Source organism: Pituophis catenifer, unplaced genomic scaffold (assembly GCF_029215685.1).
Source record: "Pituophis catenifer annectens isolate HBS135680 unplaced genomic scaffold, rPitCat1.0.hap2 SCAF_9, whole genome shotgun sequence".
In the NCBI taxonomy this organism is placed as follows: Eukaryota; Metazoa; Chordata; class Lepidosauria; order Squamata; family Colubridae; genus Pituophis; species Pituophis catenifer.
Genome location: NW_027256889.1, coordinates 6021267 through 6041646, shown reverse-complemented (window position 1 = coordinate 6041646; position 20380 = coordinate 6021267). Strand labels below are relative to the sequence as shown.

General features: G+C 42.4%; 2 protein-coding genes across 2 annotated transcripts; one reads left to right on the top strand and one right to left on the bottom strand.

The window, feature by feature from the left end:
* The first annotated feature begins 1877 nt into the window (after positions 1-1877).
* On the top strand, positions 1878-7073 carry LOC139321401 (phospholipase A2 inhibitor and Ly6/PLAUR domain-containing protein-like). The gene is made up of 5 exons (XM_070950087.1): positions 1878-1929; positions 2253-2378; positions 3853-4005; positions 5532-5675; positions 6883-7073. Exons 1-5 carry the CDS (start codon positions 1878-1880, stop codon positions 7071-7073), a joined length of 666 nt encoding a protein of 221 aa, XP_070806188.1.
* A 2350-nt stretch (positions 7074-9423) lies between these two features.
* On the bottom strand, positions 9424-15745 carry LOC139321335 (protein RoBo-1-like). The gene is made up of 5 exons (XM_070950005.1): positions 15700-15745; positions 12146-12265; positions 10875-11030; positions 10610-10753; positions 9424-9626 (listed from the first exon to the last, which is right to left on the bottom strand). The coding sequence occupies exons 1-5, from the start codon at positions 15743-15745 to the stop codon at positions 9424-9426; spliced, it is 669 nt and encodes a 222-aa protein (XP_070806106.1).
* Positions 15746-20380: the final 4635 nt, after the last annotated feature.

Below are 20380 nucleotides of genomic sequence, written 5' to 3'. Positions count from 1 at the left end.
CGCGAGCTGTTGTGGGTGCACCTAGGTACACCCACATTACACCAATAATAATTTTTCTATGTTCATTGTTCGCATTATTTTTGCTGTAAGCCTCCCAGAGTCCCTTGAGAGTTGGGCGGCATAGAAATGCGAAAATTAAATTAAATTAAATTAAATTAAATTAAATTAAATTAAATTAAATTAAATTAAATTAAATTAAATTAAATTAAATAATTAAATTAAATTAATTAAATTAATTAAATTAAATTAAATTAAATTAATTAAATTAAATTAAATTAAATTAAATTAAATTAAATTAAATTAAATTAAATTAAATTAAATTAAATTAAATATTAAATTAAATTAAATTAAATTAAATTAAATTAAATTAAATTAAATTGTGGACTTAAACTCCTAGAGTTCCTCAGCCAGCTCTCAAAGTTGAAGCCCACAAGTTTTAAAGTTGCCAAGGTTGGAGACCCCTGTGGTAGAGAGAAGAATCTGGAGGACATTCTTGTTTCATCACACCTTCCTGGTGAATAAATTGGAAGAGACCTTGGAGGTCTTCTAATCCAAGCCCCCCATGTAGGCAGGAAAGCCTATATCATTTCAGACAAATGGTTGTCAAATCTCTTCTTAAAAACCTCCAATGTTGGAGCATTTACAACTTCTGGAGGCAAGTTTCCCACTGGTTAATTGTTCTCATTATCAGGAATTGTTTCCTTAGTTCTAAATTGCTTCTCTCCTTGATTAGTTTTCACCCATTGTTTCTTGTCCTTTGGAGAATAGGTTGACCACACATCCTCTCTCTTCTTTGTGGAAGCCCCTTAGATACTGGAAGACTGTTATCATGTCACCCCTAGTCCTTCTTTTCATTAAACTAGACATACCCAGTTCCTGCAACTGTTCTTCATATGTTTTAGGCTCCAGTCCCCTAATCATCTTTGTTGCTCTTCTCAACCTTTTTTTTACATTGTGGTGACCAAAACTGGATGCAATATTCCAAGTGTGATTTTACCAGGGCATTATAAAGTGGTATTAACACTTCACGTGATCTTAATTCTATCCCTCTGTTAATGCAGCCTAGAACTATTGAGCCTTGGTGGCGCAGCAGACTAAAGTGCTGTTAAGTAGCACTTAGCTGCCAGCTGCCTGCAATTACTGCAAGTTCAAATCTCAGCGGGCTCAAGGTTGACTCAGCCTTCCATCCTTCCGAGGTAGGTAAAATGAGGACCCGGATTGGGGGGGGCAATAAACTGACTTTGTATAAAAAAGAACATCGCTTAGGAGGGGCCAAAAGCCCTACAAAGCAGGTATATACAAAAGTATGAAGGCTATTGCTTAACAGTCTCCGGAGAAGGACGGCATATAAATCGAACCAATAAATAAATAAATAAACTGTGTTGGCTTTTTTGGAAGCTGCAACACACAGCTGGCTCATATTTAAGTGATTGCCCACTCCCAGTTACTACTATTGAGCTAGGTGCTTCTACACTGCCCGATCACATTTATGGTTCCTCCTGAAATGTTACCAAAATAATCTCAACCCAATGGTGATTTTGAGCCTCATTTCTTACCCCGTTAATAGATGGGCATTACCACATGGGCCCCACATCATGAACTGGAAGAGCACAGATCAAGTTTTTCTTCACCATCAATATGACTAACTGCCTAACTCATCTTGATGGATTCTGTACAGGTTTTCCCATGCCCCAACTTCTTGTGTAAGTTGATGTTGCTCTACTACTCTGTGTGGAATTTGATTGTCATCCCCAACTCCCCTTCCACCTCCTCAGCAGATTTCTTCAAACTCATCCTCCAAGGTCGGCATACACCAGGAACTATAAATATCTCACACTGCCGTCACTAAACACAGTCGATTCACCATTGTCATCATAATGTCTGCTCGAATTTTTGTCCTGTGCCTCCTCTCTTCAGTCATCTCAACAGGTAACACCAGCGGTAAATATGGGAGGGAAGAGAAATCTGGAAGAATTTTGACTAAATTGTAGTTAAGGATTTGTCCAAAGTAAGGGAAGAATTTCAATTGTGGGTTCTCTCAAGGAATCGCTATATTTTGAATGATCACCGTAAGTTGAGGACTGCCTGATAATTATCTCATTACAGATCTTCAACATTGCTAGAACTACAGCATGACTGATTAGAAATCTCCTTCCTTCCTTCCTTCCTTCCTTCCTTCCTTCCTTCCCTCCTTCCCTCTCTTCCTCCCTCCCTCCCTTCGTTCCTTCCTTTTTTTCTTCTTCTATTTGCAGCGGCATCTTTAAACTGCCAGTCCTGCTTTGCCTGTAAAGAAGAATGCAAAAACGAGAACATGAAGTTGGTGGAATGTGGACCGGATGAAAAATATTGTCTTTCACTTTCCTTTCGCAGCAGTATGAGTGAGTGAAATGCACTTTCAGTCTTAATGATGTTTGCCATGTTCATACCTTTGGTCCCCAGAGCATCAAGGGGTGATTTATAGGTGTTGGTGGGAGTCACAACAGACATTTCCCCGTACCTGGGCTGTTTCCTACATCTAGTTGCCATCAATCAGGAACACAACGGCATCTGTTAAACTCATCATACTGCACCTCATTCAGCTCAAAAGAATAGAAACGTTCCCTGGTGAAGTCAAAGGTGTTAGAATGCTCTCTAATCACTCTTCTCCATCTCATCCGAACCTATCTGGAGTAAGAAGTTGGAGTAAATTTCTCCCAGGTGAAGTCAAAGGTGTTAGAATGCTCTCTAGTAGCAATAGCAATAGCACTTAGATTTATATACCGCTCCACAGTGTTTAAACAGCCCTTTCTAAGCAATTTACGGAGTCAGCGTATTGCCCCCAACAATCTGAGTCCTCATTTTACTGACCTCGGAAGTACGGAAGGCTAAGTCAACCTTGAGCCTGATGAGATTCGAACAGTGGTGAAATGTAAAATTTGTTATTACCAGTTCTGTGGGTGTGGCTTGGTGGTGGGGGGGGGTGTAATATAACTGAGTGGGCGTGGCCAACTTTTTTTTTATATACTTTTAAAACCATTTCTTCTACAACCTCTTTGGCCAAAGAGGTTGTAAAAAAATGCTTTTAAAAGCCTCTGGCAATCCCAGCTGACTTGCCTGATCAGCAGAGGCTTTTCTTTTTTTTTTTAAGCCTCTGACGATCCCAGCTGACTTGCCTGATCGGCAGAGGCTTTTCTTTTTACTTTTAAAAGCATTTTTTCGGCTGAAGAGGTTGTAGAAAAAATGCTTTTAAAAATAAAATAAAAAGCCTCTGATGATTGCGCGGCTCAGCTGGGCATGGGGGTGGGGAGGGATTTTTGCTACTGGTTCTCCGAACCACCTGCCGCTATCACTACCGGATTGGGCGATCCGGTCCGAACCGGGAGCATTTCACCCCTAGATTCGAACTGCCAAACTGCTGGCAGCCGGCAGTCAGCAGAAGTAGCCTGCAGTACTGCATTCTAACACTGTGCCACCGCAGTTCTTTATGCAGTGATGGGTTGCTCCCGGTTTAGTCTGGTTCTTGCAAACCGGTAGTAAAAGCAGCGAGAGGCTCCGCCTACCCGCCCGGATGTCATCATGGACGATCTGCGCTTGCACGTGTGCTCCCATTGCAAACCGATAGTAAAGGTAAGTAGAACCCATCCCTGTCTTTATGGCACCTCTCCATGATTTCCATTTCATTGCAGGATAATCTAGAGGGAGCATCACGAGATCTATGCCCCCTTATCCTCAGCTGAAAACCTCTCCACTACTTAGAATTGATCATCAGAAGCATCTGAATTTAAACCTTTAAATTGGAAGGGTGGATGTTTTTATTTCTGTGTTACCTGCCACAATGAGGTTTTGTTTTGTTTTTCTGATTTAATTTTGCAGCCAGTGCTCCACTATCCTTTACTTACAAGTCATGTGCAACAGATAAGCAATGCTCCAAAGCTTATTATGGCCTCACATCGGTAGCCGGCAAATTCCAGCAGCTGAGAGTAGAGTGTTGTGAGACCGATGGCTGTAATACAGCACCTCTTCCTAGTAAGTAACCTGAGATTAAAATGCCCATTCTAACAACCAGCAGACCAGCGGTAGGTTTCAAATTTTTTTTTATTACCAGTTCTGTGGGTGTGGCTTGGTGGGCATGGCTTGGTGGGTGTGGCAGGGGAAGAATACTGTAAAATCTCCATTCCCTCCCCACCCCAGGGGAAGGTTACTGCAAAATCCCCATTTCCTCCCAATCAGCTGGGACTCTGGAGGCAGAGAATAGATGGGGGCAGGGCCAGTCAAAGATAGCATTTGCCGGTTCTCCAAACTACTCAAAATTTCCACTACCGGTTCTCCAGAACTGGTCAGAACCTGCTGAAACCCATCTCTGCAGCAGACTCTCCCATTTGAAAGAGCAGGTTGTCACTGCTTTCGGCACCCTGTATGTTTGCCGGTGGAGGGATCAAGTAGCATGAAAGTCCTTAGGAAGACGTTGTCGCTAAAAGGAGAACCATCTATTGAGAAACCCCCTCCAGCCTCAATGGAATGATCCTTCTGACATAAATCAGACGGAGCAAGAGGGGAGGAGGTTAAAATGTTATTTTGAGTCATTTCTAAAGACCCCACTAAGTTCCTTTAAGTTCATTAAGAAATCATGCTTTCCAAATTTCATGCCTTACTCCAGTATGAACACAATGGGAAAACAAACCTTTTCCTGACTGAGAATGACAAGAAATGTAGTCAAAATGATTAGAGGGCGTTTAATTGAGCTATAAATACTTCAGAAAGAATAGAGTAGAGTAGAGTAGAGTAGAGTAGGGTAGGGTAGGGTAGGGTAGAGTAGAGTAGAGTAGAGTAGAGTAGAGTAGAGTAGAGTAGAGTAGAGTAGAGTAGAGTAGAGTAGAGTAGAGTAGAGTAGAGTGGGTAGGGTAGGATAGGATAGGATAGGATAGGATAGGATAGGATAGGATAGGATAGGATAGGATAGGATATGGGATGGGATGGGATGGGATGGGATGGGATGGGATGGGATGGGATGGGATGGGATGGGATGGGATAGAATAGAATAGAATAGAATAGAATAGAATAGAATAGAATAGAATAGAATAGAATAGAATAGAATAGAATAGAATAGAATAGAATAGAATAGAATAGAATAGAATAGAATAGAATAACAGAGTTGAAAGGAACCTTGGAGGTCTTCTAGTCCAACCCCCTGCTTAGGCAGTAAACCCTACACCACTTCAGACAAATGGCTATCCAATCTCTTCTTTAAAACTTCCAGTGTTGGAGAATTCAGGCCTTCTGGAGGCAAGTTGTTCCACTGATTGTTCTCACTGTCAGGAAATTTCTCCTTAATTCTAAGTTGCTTCTCTCCTTGATTAGTTTCCACCCATTGCTTCTTGTCCTGCCCTCAGGTGCTTTGGAGAAGAGCTTGACTCCCTCTTCTTTGTGGCAGCCCCTGAGATATTGGAAGACTGCTATTATGTCTCCCCTAGTCCTTCCTTTCATCAAACTAGACATACCCAGTATTGTGGTTGTTAAAAGTATTTGCTAACTCTGAAGCTTCCTCTTTGCAGTACCAAGGCGTGAGCTCATGAAACCCAATGGGTTCTACTGTCCAGGCTCTTATGAACAAAATGGTTCTTCTGAACAAAATGGATCCGTGCTGTGTCTCGGTGATGAGGACCAGTGTTTCAGTGCGAAATTCAACACCTACGCACGTGAGCAACCTCATCCTTTATCATTTTGGGGAGGAACATTTTAGAAACAAATGAAATTCAACCTACAGCAAATGAAAGAGAAACATAAACAGTACAAAGTAAAACCCATATTTCGGTCTTTGGCTACGTTCAGTTCAGTTCTTTTTTTTTTTTTTTCAAGGAAGAAAACAACAAGAAAACCTTTTGATTCAAAACTTGAGATAGATCCCCCTTACTCAATCAATGGGGGTCCAAATGCTGCTGGATTTAAAACAGATTTTTAGTAATTTGGGGGTGGTTGACAGAGTGGGGGTAGGACATGCCTCAGGGGAGAGACTGTCCAAGACAATGGGCTATCAAACATCTCATCCACTCCTTATTTGCCTCACCAGGAAGGCTTTGTCTAGATGACCGGACAGATACATACGTATCAGGGGTGGGATTCTACCAGTTCGGACTGCTTTGGGTGAACCGGTAGCTCCGACAATCAGCTGGGAGCGAACCGGTTCACTCGGACGATCAGGTTGGCCGGCCCACCCGCCTGCCCCTGTGCTTTACTTACCTTTATCTTCTCAGCTGATTGGCGTGGCAGAGCGGCAATCCGCTCCTCAGCTGTGTTACTCCCAAGTGGTAACACAGAAGGTTAGTATTTGTAAAACTGTGCACGGACGCAAAGCAGGCATGCACGCCAGGGGTGGGTTCTAATTTTTTTTACTACTGGTTCTGTGGGCATGGCTTTTTTGTGGGTGTGGCTTGAAGGTCATGTGACTAGGTGGGCGTGGTTAGCTGGTCAGAGTCATTTCTGGAAGGTCCTCGCACTTACAACCCGACTCATTTGTTTGCTTTTAACACTGATAAGATGTAAGACAGCCCTTTGAAGCCCCACGGCAAGAGTTTAAACAGTTTTTTTCCCTCTAGTCATCAGCTGGGACTCAGGAGGCAGCAATAGATTGGGGGTGGGACCAAATAAAAGGTAAGAATAACGTGGGTGGGGGAGGGCGGGGGGTGAACCGGTTCAGTGACATCATATTGTCACCGCTACCGGCTTGGCTGAACTGGGAGGAACCCACCACTGATGCGCGTGCAATCACCAAACCAGTTGTTAAACCGGCAGCATCCCACCACTGCATACATTCGTTAATGTATCTCAGTGCCACACCATTAAAAGTGAAAGGGAAAACTAAGAAAAGTTTCCTAAATGCTTCCTTCTCCCCCTTTTCTTCCCCAGTGTCAGCATTCCGTTCAACAGTCACTGCCCAGGGATGTGCAAACAAGAATACCTGTACCTACCCAGAAGGAGAAACGGAGCTTGGGCATGGATTACTTCGTTTAAACGTTGAAAGAGTAGAATGCCAGAATCCTAAGGGACTGGAAGGATGGAATGGCTTTTCAAGAATATTTGGGCGGGGATGGAATTAAGGGCTTCATCCAAAGAAGTAAGAATTTGGGATCAAAGATACTCAAGTTAGAGATTAAAGTTTGTGATTTGCGTTGGTGATGAGTGATGGGTTTTTAATTACTATGCTTTGATGTTCTAGCTCACTCTGAGGTTCTTTCTTAACTTTCAACTGTCATTAAGCTATCACCTAAATAAACTAAGAATGCAAATAATTGAGTCTTGTGGAGTTATTCAAGTGATGGAACAAGTGGCAGGAGTTATTTATTTTAATCGCTTTTTACCTCATCTTTATTATTTTTGTAAATATTGTATATAATACTTCTTTCTCCTCCTATTTTCCTCACAACAACCACTATTAGATTAGATTACAATTCTTTATTGGCCAAGTGTGATTGGACACACAAGGAATTTGTCTTTGGTGCATATGCCATTCCCATCCCACCAGCCCTTGTGTTAGCGAGGTTGACATCAGCCATGGGCCAGTGTCTCAGGGCAGAGAGCAGGTTGCGCGACTGGGTTGGTAGGGAGCCGCAGGAGAGGGGTCAAAGAGCCACATGTGGCTCCAGAGCTGCAGGTTGCAGACACCGGATCTAGTGCAACATTTCTCAACTTCCACAACTTTAGAATGTGTGGACCGACTCCCACAGCTCTCCAGCTAGCATGGTGAGGTTGAAAAGCACTTTGAATTGCTGTTTAACAACACTTACAGTTGTTTTAAAACAATCTCTTAAAGCTGCGGAGGTTGAGAAACTCTGAATCAGTGAGACACACTAGACCAGCGTTTCTCAACCTTGGTAGCTTGAAGATGGGTGGACTTCAACTCCCAGAATCCCCCAGCCAGCAGCACTGGTTGTGGGATTCTAGGAGTTGAAGTTCACCCATCTTCAAACTTCCAAGGTTGAGAAACACTGCACTAGACCATCTGGGCCTGATGATGAATCACAGGGCAGGGAAAATAGCATTGTTGGTTGCCCTACAGAAAAGGAAGAGGCTACAAAAGCTGCAAGGAATAACTCTGGGTCAAAGAGAGGAGGAGGAGGAGGAGGAGGAGGAGGAGGAGGAGGAGGAGGAGGAGGAGGAGGAGGAGGAGGAGGGAGGAGGAGGAGGAGGAGGAGGAGGAGATGGAGATCCAGTGGATGTTTTCATATAGGAGGTTTAACTATGTCACCTGTAGTAACGAATCGTTAGTTTCAACATTGGATAATTGTGACTTGGTGGCCTACCATATTGCATGATTCCATTTAATTAGCCAATATTGCAGTTGTGCAAACAAAGCAAATGGAATAACCATGTTGTGAGTAAATACAGCTTCTGTTTCTCATAGCTAGGTAAAGAGTTGAACCTGGTCCAATTCCAATTCTTTATCCACTAAAGAGGAGGGTAGAATTTCTTGAGTGGCTGGCTGCAGTGCAAAACATGAGTGGGGCTAGGGTGCAGGTATCAAAACACTCAAATTGCTCCTCCATTTATATTTCACACTTAAATACATGAAAAGCTTGGCAATGATGTTTAAATCCAGTAAAACCACCCTGATTTCTTCTACTCACACTTTGCCAATTTGTCTCTTCTGGAAGAAGTGAGTTTCTGGACCCTTCCCAGGGCAGAAACCTTCCCCACTGACCAAGACCAAAGAAACAGGAACTGGCTGCACAATTTGATTCCATGTCCAACACCTTCCTTCAGGTTTCAGACTGGGTGTCTAGCCACTGGTAAACTATTACTAGAGAGAAGGGTTTGCCAGCCTTTCTTACCGTATTTTTCAGAGTATTAGACACACCTTTTTCCCCCCTAAAATGAAATTTAGGTGTGTCTTATACATCAAATGTAGCCCCGCCACCCACTAACCCCCACCCTTTGGCCTCTGCCTCCCAGCAGTTTACCTCCTTGTAGCAAGCAGCAAGAAGAAACAGCTCCTTTCAGCTTCAGCACAGTCTAATTAGCACAAGTTGATTGGATCGGCCTCCCGACTTTCAGCTGTTTTGCTCTCAGCTGTTTTGCATGGGCCTCTGCTGCTTGCTGCAAGGAGGTAAATTGCTGGGAGCAGATTTTTTTTTCTCTTGTGCTAATCAAACTATGCTGAAAACGAAAATGAAAGTAAAGCAGGCTGTTTGCTGTTTGCTGCAACAAGGAAAAATTGCTGGGAGGCAGAGGCAGATTTCTTTTTCTTGTTTTCCTCACCAAAAAAGATAGGTGCATCTTATAATCCAGTGCGTCTTATACTCCAAAAAATATGGTAGTTCTTTGGTAAAGTAAAGTTACAACAACTTTGTTGTAGAGGGGAGATGAAAGCAGACCAACACGGTAGAAGAAGTAGGGAGGGACTACTTAGAAGATGACCAAGTAGGCAATGCTGGGAGTTTGTAGGAAAACTCAGACGCAAATATTAAGAATGAGTAGCCCCACTAAAAAGGACCAGACCAAGTTGTGTCGAGAAACAATTCCTGGTGCAAAACTGCACATGTTGGTGGTGACATCCACATCGCGGCCAGCAGCAAACAATGCCACCGCTCCCATGTCGCACAGGTTCTTGGTAGCACATCCTGTGAAGGTAACCTGTTGGTCCTTGAATGTTTCTATATTGGAAGGATGGGAGGGGAAAGAATTAGTCAGGTTGAATGAACGGAACTATCTCTAGAATTCTTCTGAGAATAACGGTGAGTTTTTGATTCTGTTGCACTTCCTTATTTATCAACATGGTTGCAAATTCACTTTGAGAAACGTTGAGTCAGAAACTAGTCCTTGACTTTAAGGTAAAGGTAAAGGTTCCCCTCGCACATATGTGCTAGTCGTTCCTGACTCTAGGGGGCGGTGCTCATCTCCGTTTCAAAGCCGAAGAGCCAGTGCTGTCCGAAGACGTCTCCGTGGTCATGTGGTTGGCATGACTCAATACCAAAAGCGCACAGAACACTGTTCCCTTCCCACCAAAGGTGCTCCCTATTTTTCTACTTGCATTTTTTTATATGCTTTCGAACTGCTAGGTTGGCAGAAGCTGGGACAAGGAACGGGAGCTCACCCCATTACGCGGCACTAGGGATTCGAACCTCTGAACTGTTGACTTTTCGATCAACAAGCTCAGTGTCTTAGCCACTGAGCCACCACGTCCTTTGTAAGTCCTTGACTTACAACCATTAATTTTGCGAGCAAAGTTACAATGGCTCTGAGAAAAGTGACTTATGACCGATCTTCACACTTACAGCCATCGCAATGTTGCCACAGTCACGTGATCAAAATTTGGCTGCTTGGCAACCGATGTGCATTTATAATGGTTGCAATGCCCAAGGGTCATGCGATTGCCATTTGTGACCTTCCCAACTGGCTTCCAACATGCAAAGTCAATGAGTGAAACTGTATTTGCTTAATAACCATGTGATTTACTTAGCAACTGCAGTAATTCACAATTTAACAATTGTGGCCAAAAAAAAAAAAAATGGGTGCAACTTATTTAACAACCGCCTTGCTCAACAACAGAAATTCTGGTCCCAAATGTGGTTGTAAGTTGAGGACTACGTATTGAAAGTAGAATTCCAATGGACAAAAGATGGATCTATCTACTTACCTTTCTTTGCACGGGTGGCAAAGTGGATGCAGTGTGTCATGGGACCTGTGCAGGCCACCTCCGTCTTATTAAGACACAAATCTGTGCCATGGGCAAAGCATGAATTGCAACGGATTCCATTCCGATTCTGAGATGCTTTTTGAACTATGGATGGAGAGACCCAAAAAAAGAACCTGAGAATCTCTACAAAATGAGATGATTTTGCTCAAGTGATTAGACTAAGCAAAAATAGGCTTCTTTGATCAAAACAACTCCAGTTCTTTACCAGTTATTTCCTTAATATTACAGCGATCGGCACGGCAACAGCTGGAATTCCACCGCATGCGAAAATCCCCCGCCACCAAGCCATAAAACTGGTTGCACAATCGATCGTCGGAATTGCACTTCTTCTCGTAAACTGGGTTCTCGATGTCCTGGGTCCCTGGGGATGGAAGTCAGGTCAATTAGAAAAGTCAGGTCAATTCCTGAAATAGGAATGTTTTCCCTTCTTTTCCTCTACAGTTGTCCAAAGGATAGTGTCATAAATCAAGGACTACCTGTATGCCAGGCTGGTCCAGTGTGGGTTGGTAAATAGATTTTTTAACTTTCCAGTCTGACTCTCTTCTGCATGTATTGTGGCAAACCTGACCAATTTGCTTTGAAATCTTTTTGAAAGCAATAAAGTCTCCTCCCTCGGGCAGGGGGTCTCCAGCCCTATCATTCTATATTCATAATGACCATCTCATATAATGATGCATGCTGGCGAGATGGAGTCTTGGAGTTCGGCATGGGCCACCCTAACTCAGGGACAGTTTTTGCACAAAAGATCCAACCTCCTATCTCTGTCTTCTGAATCAAGTAATGAATTTCAGCTAGCAGTGTGGGGAAAGATCACAATTATGAAGCTTACAAACCTCAGAGAAGAATTGGTGCAAGTAAATCTCTCAACACGTGCTCAGAGAGACAGAGAGACTCTCTGATAGATGATAGGTAGGTAGGTAGGTAGGTAGGTAGGTAGGTAGATAGATAGATAGATAGATAGATAGATAGATAGATCGATAGATCGATAGATAGATCGATAGGAGAGAGAGATGATATAGAAAGAGAGAGAGACAGAGAGATAGATGATAGGTAGGTAGGTAGGTAGGTGGGTGGGTGGGTGGGTGGGTGGATGGATGGATGGATGGATGGATGGATGGATGGATGGATGGGAGAGAGAGAGAGATGATATAGAAGATAAATAGATACATAGATGATAGATAGATAGATAGATAGATAGATAAGAGAGAGAGATGAGAGAGAGAGATGATATAGAAGATAGATGATGAGAGAGAGAGACAAAGTGACAGAGACAGAGAGACTCTCTGATAGAAGATAGGTAGGTAGGTAGGTAGGTAGGTAGGTAGGTAGGTAGATGATAGATAGATAGATAGATAGATAGATAGATAGATAGATAGATAGATAGATCTAGAAATAGCAGAAATAGAAATAGAAAAAAAATATCATTATTTTCCATACTAATTTGTTTTAGAGGCAGACTGAAAGATAGTTACTGACCTGTGTCCTCATCCCTGGCAATGGTGATACAGCTGTTGACCGCAAATGAACATTTCTGCTGAGCTGTGCTGCAATTATAACCTTCTGTGCTGGTGCAGTTGAAACAGAAGATGGCATCAACTACAGGGAAATGTTGAAAGACAGTGACTAAAATCATCTCGATGAAATTGGTGCCAGAAGAACCATTTCAGTACCTACTCATCTCCAGCCTGAATAGAGCTTGAACAAACAGTGTGTTTCCAGCAGTTTGTCGTGAACCTAGATGGGTATCAAATATCAAATCTGAAAACCACATCTCCCCAATCCCCAATGCCTTCCTGTTTTAGATCACGAGCAAATGGGAGAAGCTAAATAATTCAACACTTGTAGAATGTATGCTTGTGACTTATATCTGAAATTGTCTTCAGAAGTATTTTACAGCGTTCGGTACTCCAGCGAAGACCTCTCATTCTACAGCGCATGGACTTGATTCCACTAAATCATTATTCTCTATTGAATTCTGGCTCCCTATTGGTCTCCAGTCACAATTCAAGGTGTTGGTTATTACCTTTAAAGCTCTACATGGCTTAGGGCCAGGTTATCTTCGAGACTGCCTTTTACCGCATAGCTCCCAGCAACCGGTAAGATCCCACAGAGTTGGTCTCCTCCGGGTCCCGTCAGCTAAACAATGCCGGCTGGTGGGCCCGCGGGGGAAGGGCCTTCTCTGTGGCTGCCCCAGCTCTCTGGAACCAGTTACCTCCTGAGGTCCGGACCATCCCCACCCTATTGGCCTTCCAAAAAGCAGTGAAGACCTGGCTTTTCTGGCAGGCCTGGGGCTGTTGATCTTGCTCTTGTGATCTGGCAAGATCCGGCCATGAATGGCGTGAATGAGTTTTTAATGTTTTTCATGTTTTTAATTTTTAAATGTTTTTTATAATGATTTTTTAAAATGTATTGTGAGCCGCCCTGAGTCTTCGGAGAGGGGCAGCATATAAATTGAATTAATTAGATTAAATTAAATTAAACTTCCCCTAATTGTTCTACTTTTAAAAACTCATGAACTTTGCTAAGGGGGGGGATCAATATTTTTAAAAAAAAAGACTGAAAAAGGACCCACCCAAATGAGTTATGGATCAATGATCAGGCTGAACAAACACACCAATTCCTTGCCTGTTTTGGAGCTGAGTCAACTCAACCCATCCTACTTCTTGCAGAACGATTAAGCCTTAAGGCTGAGAGCTAAGGATTAAGAAAAAATTAAGACGGATAAACAGGTCCAAAATTTAAAAACAAAAACAAACAAACAAGAGACGAGAAGAGAAGAGAAAGGCAGCTGGGTAGAGTTGCAAAGAATCTCATATTTCTTATTGGCTAGACTAGACCGTGCTGAATTGCCCATAGCATTGCTGTTCAGATGTCTTTAAGCCATTGCAAAACAAACACCTCTTAAAGTACATTAAACTTCTGTTGTTCCTCATTAGAGGAACTTAGTTGAGCAACCTGAGGGCAAATAAGGACAGTTACAAAAAAAAATTGACTAAAGTCAAGTGTGTTGATGAAAGGGTCTGACACCTAAGGGAGAGAAAAACACCTCTATTTTAGCCCCACTCCCTTGGTGCCCTTTGCACGTGATTATTTTGCTTAATGGCTAATCCAGGACTGGCTATCTGCCATCTTTAGCCATTTGGTAGGCACTTCCTGATGGGATCGGGTCTTACCAAAGAGAACGGAAGACGAGAAAGACTGATTTGCTCTTGTCATCATGGAAAGCACGGAGCCTGTCTCTCTGTTGGTAGTCCGCCCCTTTCTATCCAGGACATAGTTTATAAGGGATGCTTGAGCAGGGCCCACAGTGTTGTCTGGGTCCCTACATGTCCTCTTCATGACCTGTTTTCCTTGTTACCTAGTGGGGAGGGTGTCTTTGTGGTTTCTGAAGCAGAGATTCAGTCACATTTTTGTTCCCTATAGCATCAACCTTGTGAACTCTCAAGTTTCCTCTTTCCGCTATGTATTCAAAATGGACAGTGATTAATAGTCGGCAGTCATCTGTCTGTCTATCTATCTATCTATCTATCTATCTATCTTTGTCTGTCTGTCTGTCTGTCTGTCTATCTATCTATATCTGTCTGTCTGTCTGTCTATCTATTTACCCATCTACCCATATCTATATATATATATATCAGATAGATAGATAAGATAGATAGATAGATAGATAGATAGATAGATAGATAGATAGATAGATAGATAGATAGATAGATGAGAGAGAGAGAGATGGAGATGGAGATGGAGATAGAGATAGAGAGAGAGAGAGAGAGAGAGAGAGAGAGAGAGAGAGAGAGAGAGATAGAGAGAGATAGAGATAGAGATAGAGAGAGAGAGAGAGAGAGAGATAGAGATAGAGATAGAGATAGAGATAAATATGGATATGGATATGGATATGGATGTAGATATATGACTGCCGACTGCCAGCAGTTTGGCAGTTCAAGTCTCACCGGCTCATGGTTGACTCAGCCTTCCATCCTTCCGAGGGAGGAGGACTCAGATTGTTGGGGGCAACAGGCTGACTCTGTAAACTATTTAGAGAGGGCTGGAAAGCACTGTGAAGTGGTATATAAGTCTAAGTGCTATTGCTATATAGCATGTGTATATGTGTGTTGGGTATGGGTATGGGTATGGGTATGGGTATGGGTATGGGAAAGTAGAGATCTACTTTCTTTTGAGAGCAGGCAACAAAAATTCATTTTCAATGTGAGCCAGTGTGCCCACGGTAAAAAAAAAAATGACAGTAAAGGTTATCTGATTGTTTCAGATCATGGATCTGTAATCCTTAAAGCAAAGAAATCTTCCCCAAATTGGGACGGAAAGCTATTGGTTCAACTGAGATCCTCATGACCCCAGCTAACCAGAAGAGATTAGCATAACTTGGTGTCTGCAACTAGCGATGTCCATCAGCTCTTGGGATAGAAGAATGGAAAAGTCCCCAAAGGTGCCGATTTCATTGTGGCTTATCTGTTTCTTGTTTCATAGACCCTGTTCTTCCTCCTCCAGAGGACCAGGAAGAAGATGGCACCTCCACACACACACACACACACACACACACTTATGATGTCCTTGTATAAGGCTTTTCAAAAGATTTCTAGCAAACAATGGCTCAACTCTTTTCCGCATAGCTTGATTGAGAAAAATCACCCCTTTACCACCCGTTCTTTATTCCCTTCTTCCTTAAACCTGCATCAAAATACTGGGAAAGGGAGAAAGACAAGTTTTCTCAATTGAGATTGCCACCTGCTCAAACAAAGCCAGCCTGATTGGTTTCTCTGCGTGAAGAGGGATGGGAGAGCCTGAAGAATTTTGCAGGAAGCAGGGAGCCAAACGTTTAACATCGCTCGTTGTTGCCAATCAAGCCACTTCAGTTTCGAAGGAAGGCTTTCCAAGAGTTTGTTCGCAAACCGGAGTAATCAGAAATGGAAGAGAGAAACCAAAACTCCTGCAGCGCATCTAGAAGAGCCGGGAGCAACCCCCTCCATGGTCAAAAAAAATCATCCCATAAAGCTCTATCGATCCAAAGGACTTACCTGGATGCAGGAGCGGGATCAGGAGGCAAAGAGCGAGAGAGTACATGGTGTTATTTGAGAGCTCGGCTGGTTTCTGGAAGCCCAGCCAGAAGCTCTCTCTTGTTCTTCTCTAGTGAACGAGATCCCTGGCCAACAGCAAGAGAGGATTACTCAAGAAGCAAAGGGTTGGGTTGGGCAACTCTATTCTTTTAGGATGCCCCAGGCAAACCTGTCATCTTCTCTTCCATGGATGCTTTGAAGCTTCCTTTGTTCTTTTCAAGGTGTACTCCACTCTTCCAGGGATGCTTTGAAGCTTTCTTTAGTCCTGTTAAAAGTGTCTTCAAATTATACACATATGACCTTCAATAGGGATGCAGTGGCTCATATAGGGATACGTGGTAGCTCAGTGGCTAAGATGCTGAGCTTGTCGATCGAAAGGTCGGCAGTTCAGCGGTTCGAATCCCTAGTGCCGTGTAATGGGGTGAGCTCCCGTTACTTGTCCAGCTTCTGCCAACTTGGCCGTTTGAAAGCACGTAAAAAATGCAAGTAGAAAAATAGGGGCCACCTTTGGTGGGAAGGTAACAGCACTCCATGCGCCTTTGGCATTGAGTCATGCCGGCCACATGACCACGGAGACGTCTTCGGACAGCGCTGGCTCTTTGGCTTTGAAATGGAGATGAGCACCGCCCCCTAGAGTCGGGAACGACTAGCACATATGTGCGTGGGGAACCTTTACCTTAACCTTCAATACTGAGCAAATAAACTTGATGATAAAAGGGTAGCACGTGGAAAAAGCATGTAACACAAATAGGATTAAAACTAAATGACATATGCCCAGTATTGGGCCGTGTTTACAGTATTTTTTTTCTCACCAGCATGAGGTCTTCATACATGTGGTAGGGCATGGTATGCACCATAGCATGTGCGAGATGGTTTGCTCTTCTCCAAATTCATACAGAGAATCTTCTATAGGGAAGGAAGCCCCCTTTTCTTAGATGAACCTTTGATCTTCCTACCCCGGCATGGAATCTATTTAGCGATTTCCATAAAACTTGAGGTTGTTCTTGATCAGACAATCAGGTAGTTGAAGCCTTGAAGGTGAGTCTTCTGCAAAATCTACTCACCATCCTCCAACGTGGCCAGAAAATACAGGACGCCTCTTAAGTCCCATAAGCAGCCTCCCCACAAGAGACGCAGGTGTGCCTTGGGGATTAGTCTCAAGAGCTGCTGAAACTAAATCTCTCTTGCTTTAGCACAAGCGAGGTGGACTCAAAGGGAGACAGAGCTGAGCCCTGACCCTGGGAAAATGATGGTGAATTTATGACACGCCTGTCAAAGGGGACACGCCACAAGGTTTTGGGTGACAGGCGGGTGTTCACCAACACCCGACGACTATTCTCAAAAGCACGCCCTGTTCTTGTGCAATTTTCAGAAGCTGCGCTGGCTGCACTGGAATGGGTTGTGTTCTCACATGGCCTCTGGGAATTAGAATGGAATGGAATGGAATGGAATGGAATAGAATAGAATAGAATAGAATAGAATAGAATAGAATAGAATAGAATAGAATAGAATAGAATAGAAATAGAAATAGAAATAGAAATAGAAATAGAAATAGAAATAGAAATAGAAATAGAATGGAATGGAATAGAATAGAATAGAATAAGAAATAGAAATAGAATAGAAATAGAAATAGAAATAGAAATAGAAATAGAAATAGAATGGAATGGAATAGAATAGAATAGAATAGAATAGAATAGAATAGAATAGAATAGAATAGAATAGAAATAGAAATAGAAATAGAATAGAATAGAATTAGAAATAGAATAGAATAGAATAGAATAGAATAGAATAGAATAGAATAGAATAGAATAAGAAATAGAATAGAATAAGAAATAGAAATAGAATAGAATAGAATAGAATAGAATAGAATAGAATAGAATAGAATTAGAAATAGAATAGAATAGACTAGACTAGACTAGACTAGACTAGAAATAGAAATAGAATAGAATAGAATAGAATAGAATAGAATAGAATAGAATAGAATAGAATAGAATAGAATAGAATAGAATAGAATAGAATAGAATAGAATAGACCTTGGAGATCTTCTGGTCCAGCCCTCTGCTCAGGCAGGACACTTGATGATTGTCCAATCTCTGCTTAAAAACCTCCAGTGGTTGAGCACCCACAATTTTTAGAGGCAAGTTGTTTCACTGATTAATTGTTCTCTCTGTCAGGATGTTTCTGCTTAGTTCCAGGTTGCTTCTCTCCTGGATTAGTTTCCACCCATTGCTTCTTGTCCTGCCTTCAGGTGCTTTAGAGAATAGGCTGACCTCCTCTTTGTTGTGGCAGCCCCTCAAATATTGGAGTATACTGCTATCAGATCACCCCTGGTCCTTCTTTTCATTAGACTAGACATAGACAATTCCTGTAACCGTTCACCGTATGTTTTGGCCTCTAGTCCCCTAATCATCTTGGTTGCTCTTCTCTGCACTCTTTCTAGTGTCTCAACTAGTTGCACCCTATATTTCCCCTCTATTTTTAGCTGGTTGAATGCAATGTTCATATTCATGGAGAAATATAATGGGCCTAATTTAGTATTTGAATCAAGATCTACATCTACAACATGCCTGATTTTATCTCCTGAGCGAAACAGAAGCTCAAATCATAAGACAATCATTTTCATTCATTTTAATAAGTGGCATTCAACATTCTCTGCAATGCAAAATAAGGACAAAGCTGAAAAAATCATGACTGGGAACCAAGCACTAGCGATCATTTCAAAAGATCAGATTCACACAAAAATACATAGGTTGAACTTTTATTTCTGCATGTAATGCAGTTCCTGTCATTGTTTTAAAAAAAAATAAATATTAAGAGAATCCATTGGGTTTCTTTTCCCATGGCTAATCTTTTGCTTAAGATCTCTTCTACATGAACCCAGCCCCAAATTCACATTCCAGGTGGCCTAACCCAGAACGTCTCTTTTTGACACTTCCCAAGAAAAGATCAGGGACGCGGTGGCTCAGTGGCTAAAACGCTGAGCTTGTCGATCAAAAGGTCGGCAGTTCAGCGGTTCAAATCCCTATGCCATGTAACGGTGGGAGCTCCCATTCCTTGTCCCAGCTTCTGCCAACCTAGCAGTTCGAAAGCATGTAAAAAATGCAAGTAGAAAAATAGGGATCATTTTGGTGAGAAAATAACAGCGTTCCGTGCGCCTTTGGCATTAAGTCATGCCGGCCACATGACCACGGAGACATCTTCAGACAGCGCTGGCTCTTTGGCTTTAAAACAGAGATGAGCACCGCCCCCTAGAGCCGAGAACAACTAGCACATATGTGTGAGGGGAACCTTTACCTTTAAGAAAAGATATTTCAAACAGGAACCTCATTAAAAGGCCCTTTAAACCAGTGAGAGCAAACAGAGCTTGGCTAAACGCATTCATACCTGGAAAGGACAAGCATCTAGGCTGGCTTGATCCCATCCTTTCGGTTTTAATTTGAAATTGGTTTTAACTGGGTTGTTTTAAATTGTGGGCCAAAATTATTTAATATCTTTTAAACTGTTTTTAAATTTTATATGTTATGTTTTATCTCGGCTGTTTACCGCCCTGAGTCCTGTTGGAGAAGGGCGGTATAAAAATCAAGTAAATCAAATAAATAAATAGGCAAAATGTCCCAAGACATTTAGCTGCCAGTGACAAAGCTATAAATTGCATCCCTCATTCACTTACGTTGTGTAGTTCCTCCAGGCTACACACGTGTGTGCGTGCACATACACAGAGAGAGAGAGAGAGATTAGATTTCTTGGAGCAAAGGTCAATTGTCTCTTGAACAATGCCTTCACACACTCTGCCACTTTGATATACGGGTTCTCAAATGAGAAAGCTGGCCCTGAGGAACGGCCCGACCAAAGATATTTGTCCATCAGCAAAAGCCGGCTCCTGATTTCAGATGATAAACTATGGGCCCTTCGCCTCCACCTGCTGTTCAGTGCCGAAAGGAAAACACTCCATCCCATATAATTGAGTGATGCAGAGAATGTGGATGGACAGGTCCATCCAGAAAGATCATCCTGTGCCACCTGGGGAAATTAAGGTCATATCTGCAAGCCGAAGAGCAACTTCCAACCAATCTGCTATGCTTCCTAGAGGGTTGGTGGGGGGGTGAAAGTGGAAGCATTTAATTCTCCCAAACTGATGAGGAACAAGTGCAAGAAATAGTCATGTCTCCCATAGGCTTTTCAACGCATCCGGTGGTGCCTATTGCTAAGTGCAACAATAGCACTTAGACTTATATACCGCTTCATAGTGCTTTACAGCAGGGGTCCCCAATCTTATCTGGGTTGGCGGCCCGGAGTCGGGGGAGGGGGGAAAGAGGGGATGATTTTGTGGGAGGAGAAGCGCATGTTTCTCTCCTTTCTTTTAATTTTATCAACTGAAATTTTAATTTGTTTTAAATTATTGGGATTTTTTAATTGTCTTGGGCTAAATTATTTAATTTGGTTTTAAATTGTTTCTAACTTTTGTATTTATGTATTTTATTCTGTGCCTGTTCACCGCCCTGAGTCCTTCGGGAGCAGGGCGGTATATAAATTTAATAAAACATAAAACGTAAACATAAACATAAACATGTGTGCATGCGTGTATGCACACCGCAACATTCATAGCGACGTGCAAGTGAAGCCACAAGCTCCCACAATGAGG

Excerpts from the sequence above, each read along its gene's own strand:
- LOC139321401 (XM_070950087.1), top strand. The coding sequence starts at position 1,878 with ATGTCTGCTCGAATTTTTGTCCTGTGCCTCCTCTCTTCAGTCATCTCA. Across the intron at positions 2,379-3,852 it reads TTCCTTTCGCAGCAGTATGA|CCAGTGCTCCACTATCCTTT; the intron begins GTGAGTGAAATG and ends TTAATTTTGCAG. Across the intron at positions 4,006-5,531 it reads TAATACAGCACCTCTTCCTA|TACCAAGGCGTGAGCTCATG; the intron begins GTAAGTAACCTG and ends TCCTCTTTGCAG.
- LOC139321335 (XM_070950005.1), bottom strand. The coding sequence starts at position 15,745 with ATGTACTCTCTCGCTCTTTGCCTCCTGATCCCGCTCCTGCATCCAG. Across the intron at positions 10,754-10,874 it reads TAATATTAAGGAAATAACTG|TTCAAAAAGCATCTCAGAAT; the intron begins GTAAAGAACTGG and ends CTCCATCCATAG. Across the intron at positions 9,627-10,609 it reads TGCCACCCGTGCAAAGAAAG|AAACATTCAAGGACCAACAG; the intron begins GTAAGTAGATAG and ends CTTCCAATATAG.